General features: G+C 40.7%; 1 protein-coding gene across 1 annotated transcript; it reads left to right on the forward strand.

Annotated features, from left to right (window-relative positions):
• The first annotated feature begins 2,905 nt into the window (after positions 1 to 2,905).
• LOC123928347 (olfactory receptor 10R2-like) lies at positions 2,906 to 3,847 on the forward strand. The gene has a single exon (XM_045983464.1). The coding sequence runs from the start codon at positions 2,906 to 2,908 to the stop codon at positions 3,845 to 3,847; it is 942 nt and encodes a 313-aa protein (XP_045839420.1).
• The last annotated feature ends 207 nt before the right edge of the window (positions 3,848 to 4,054 follow it).

Consider the following 4,054-nt stretch of genomic DNA (forward strand, 5'->3'; position numbering starts at 1 on the left):
CTATTCAAATGAAAATTTACAAGTTTAGTTAGTTAAGGAAGAAATCACTTCATGGTCAGAAAGCAGTAATTTTTTTTAAACTGGTATTTTGACTTTTATTTATTTTCTTTCATTTTTTAAATTAACATACAATGTATTATTTGTTTCAGGGGTACAGGTCTGTGAATCGTCAGTCTTACACAGGTCACAGCAGTGTAGCACATGCCCTCCCCAATGTCCACAACCAGCCACCCTATCCCTCCCACCCCCTCCCCTCTAGCAACCTTCAGTCTGTTTCCTGAGGTTATGAGTCTTTTATGGTTTGTTAACCCACAGGTCACATCTTGTTTCATTTTTCCTCCCTTCCCCCCACCCCCACCCTATCTCTCAAATTCCTCATATCAGAGAGAGTATATGATAATTGTCTTCCCGTGATTGACTTATTTCACTTAGGGTTAATACCCTCTAGTTCCATCCACATCATTGCAAATGTCAAGATTTCGGTTTTTTTTTAATTGCATAGTATTCCATCATGTGTGTGTGTGTGTGTGTGTGTGTGTGTGTTCATTCATCCGCTGATGGACATCTAGGTTCTTTCCATAGTTTGTCTATTGGGGATGTTGCTGCTATAAAGTTTCAGGTGCATGTGCCCCTTCAGATCACTACATTTGTATCTTTAGGGAAAATATCCAGAAGTGCTATTGCTGGGTCATAGGGTAGCTCTATTTTCAACTTTTTGAGGAACCTCCATGCTGTTTTCCAGAGTGGCTACACCAGCTTGCATTCCCACCAACAATGCAAGAGGGTTCCCCTTTATCTGCATCCTCTCCAACAACTATCGTTTCCTGACTTGTTAATTTTAGCCATTCTGACTGGTGTGAGATGGTATCTCACTGTGGTTTTGATTTGTATTTCTCTGATGTCAAGTGATATTGAGCACTTTTTCATGTGTCTGTTGGCCATAAGGCTAGTATCCAAAATCTATAAAGAACTTATCAAACTCATCACCCAAAGAACAAATAATCCAATCAAGAAATGGGCCGAAGACATAAACAGACATGTCTGCAAAGAAGACATCCAGAAAGCAGTAATCTTGAATGGATCTTTTGACTCTGAGTTTAGAGAATGACACTAGAAAGTTTTTATCCTAAAATGTTGAAGGTTAATATTATATATTAAATGAATATTAAGAGAACAAGTTTGGAAAACCTTGGGGGATTTAAAGTTATTTAGAAGAAAACCTGAGGTCATGGGTCATTACAATTTCAGCAAGTTTTCAAGCATCTGATGTATACTAAACACTGCTCTATGTGTGTAGATTTAGATAATGGTCTCTGGTAATTTAAATTTGTGAAGTAAAAGACAACTGCATAATGCCAGTGTCAAATGAGATACTAGTGATTGCTAAGGAAACCAAGGGAAAGTGACAATAAAACATGATTAAGAAGGTACAGGGAGGAGTCAATGTGTAAATGTTACTTTGAGAATTTAAAGAAGGTTACAAAAATAAAAGAAGAAAAAAACAATAATCACAAACAAAGCTTGGACGATTTCCACATTAGAAGGTAGAACAAAAATGACACGGTTCTTCAAAGTTTCCCACTAAAGCATGTGGTAGGAATATGTAGTGGCAGTTATGTGTGCAAAGTTATATTCGGGAAAATACGAGACACAGTATGATCGCTTTAAGTCTGCACATAATTAAGGGTCATTTAGGTTTGTTAACAGGGTTAGGATTTGTCCTGTAAGAAGACAGCTCTGAGGGCACAAAGGAGGATGGCTTAGAGTAGAACAAAATACAATCCAGCCGGTCTGTCAGTCATGCTCTTGGAATAGTCCAGACAAGAACTAATTTCTTAGAGAAAAGAAGAAATGACCCTAAAAGTATTGCAGATCAAAAATAGATTGAAGATGAGAAAAATCATGTGTTTAAAGATGTCTCAGGAATTTACAGCTTACGTGATGGGGACCCGTTTAATGAGACACAGAATCCCTGTGAAGGAATAGATCTGGAGAAGTGTTGGGAGAGGACAAGAATGATTTTGATTAAAATACATATAACCTATCACTAGGAACAATAACTTATCAGAAACATTAGGGAAAGTATCTGAGCCTGCCTACTCAGGAATTCAGACATGGATCCTGGGAAAGACAGTTTGTTGAGTCTCCAAATCGAGAGTATCAAGGATAAGACATGAAACCCAATGGGCAACCAGCTAATGTGGAATCAAAACTAAATTCTTCCAGCCATGGGTTTTCTGCAAGAGAAATTAGGCTTTCTGTCCTACAAGGGTGTGCAAAGGATTCATTAAACTAGCTCTAAGACAGGAGTAGTTTTAAACCAAATTAACCTTTCATGAACGACTGCATGGAAATGAGCTAAATGGTCAGTAAAGAAAAGGAGCTGTATTCTTCAGAAGCCAGTGGCTTGAAGACAGATCAAGGATGTTTCCCTAGATGATGAATGTATTAAAAGCAGGTGAGAAGCAGACCCTCAGAAATTGATGCTATTGCTTATGGAATATATGTATCAGCAATATGGATAAAACTATGAGCATTAAAAATCACAATTAACATAAGGTTTCTTTTGAATCTTAGATTACCGAAGAATTCAGTGGAGTGTACATAAGTCTGCAAGAGTGGAGTGGGGGGGATGAAAGGACCGGTTTTATGTCAGCAAATATTGTGCCTTCGTGTGAACACTAACCCCAGACTCACTGATAAAATCATTGGCAGAGAAACAACACTGTGGATGCATATTAATTTAGGATAATATTTGGTTAATTTATAATGCTTTTTTCCTCTTTATTTCCCATTCACAGCAGACTGGTTCTGGTTATTATATGAAGGATAAGTCTCTCTGATTCCTCCATCCCAGGGGTCTCTGGACCTGATCACACTGACTTTGTTCTGCAGCATCCCCTCCATGGCCAATTCTTCCCAGGTCACTGAGTTCCTACTGCTGGGTTTCTCTAGCTTCGGTGAATTGCAGCCTGTTCTCTTTGTGCTTTTTCTCTGCCTCTATTTGATCATCCTGAGTGGAAACGTCACCATCATCTCTGTCATCCACCTGGACCGCAGCCTTCACACACCCATGTACTTTTTTCTCTGCGTCCTTTCAACCTCTGAAGTCTTCTACACAATTGTTATCCTGCCCAAGATGCTTATCAACCTGCTCTCTGTCCTCAGGACACTCTCCTTCACGGGCTGTGCCACACAGATGTTCTTTTTCCTCGGCTTCGCTGTCACCAACTGCCTGCTTCTGGGAGTTATGGGTTATGACCGCTACGCTGCCATCTGCCAGCCTTTGCGCTACCCTGTTCTCATGAACTGGAGCGTGTGTGGACAGCTGGCAGCAAGCTGCATTGTTAGTGGCTTCCTAATATCTCTGGTGGGAACGACTTTGGTCTTCAGCCTCCCTTTCTGTGGCCCCAACAAAGTCAACCACTACTTTTGTGACATCTCACCAGTTATCCGTCTTGCCTGTGCTGAAACCTACATCAATGAGCTGGTCATCTTCATCTGTGGAGTCTTGGTGCTTGTTGTACCCTTGATCTTCATCTGTATTTCTTATGGCTTCATTGTCCATACCATCCTGAAGATCCCATCTGCTGAGGGCAAGCGGAAAGCCTTCTCCACTTGTGCCTCCCATCTTATTGTGGTCATTGTCCACTATGGCTGTGCTTCCTCTGTCTACCTTCGGCCCTCAGCCAAGTATTCATCAGGCAAAGACAGGCTGGTGACAGTGACCTATACTATCATTACCCCACTGTTGAACCCTATGGTATACAGCCTTAGGAACAAAGATGTACAGCGGGCTATTCGGAAAATGATTGGGAAAACTGGGGTTTCTCTTAAGACTTTATAATCAGAACATTTTCGCATACATTCGGGCCAAGTGTGTCACTACGTGTTTAGTCCATAACAGTTTCTGGTAATATCTGCCCATATAAGTGTGTGGCCTTAGACAAGTTGTTTGATGTTTCAGGTCTAAACGTTCTCTTATTAAAGCAGGCACGGTAATACGTTCCTCTCAAGGCTCTTGTAAAGATTCAAGGAGATAGCACAGCGTCAG

Source organism: Meles meles, chromosome 17 (assembly GCF_922984935.1).
Source record: "Meles meles chromosome 17, mMelMel3.1 paternal haplotype, whole genome shotgun sequence".
NCBI classification, from domain to species: domain Eukaryota; kingdom Metazoa; phylum Chordata; class Mammalia; order Carnivora; family Mustelidae; genus Meles; species Meles meles.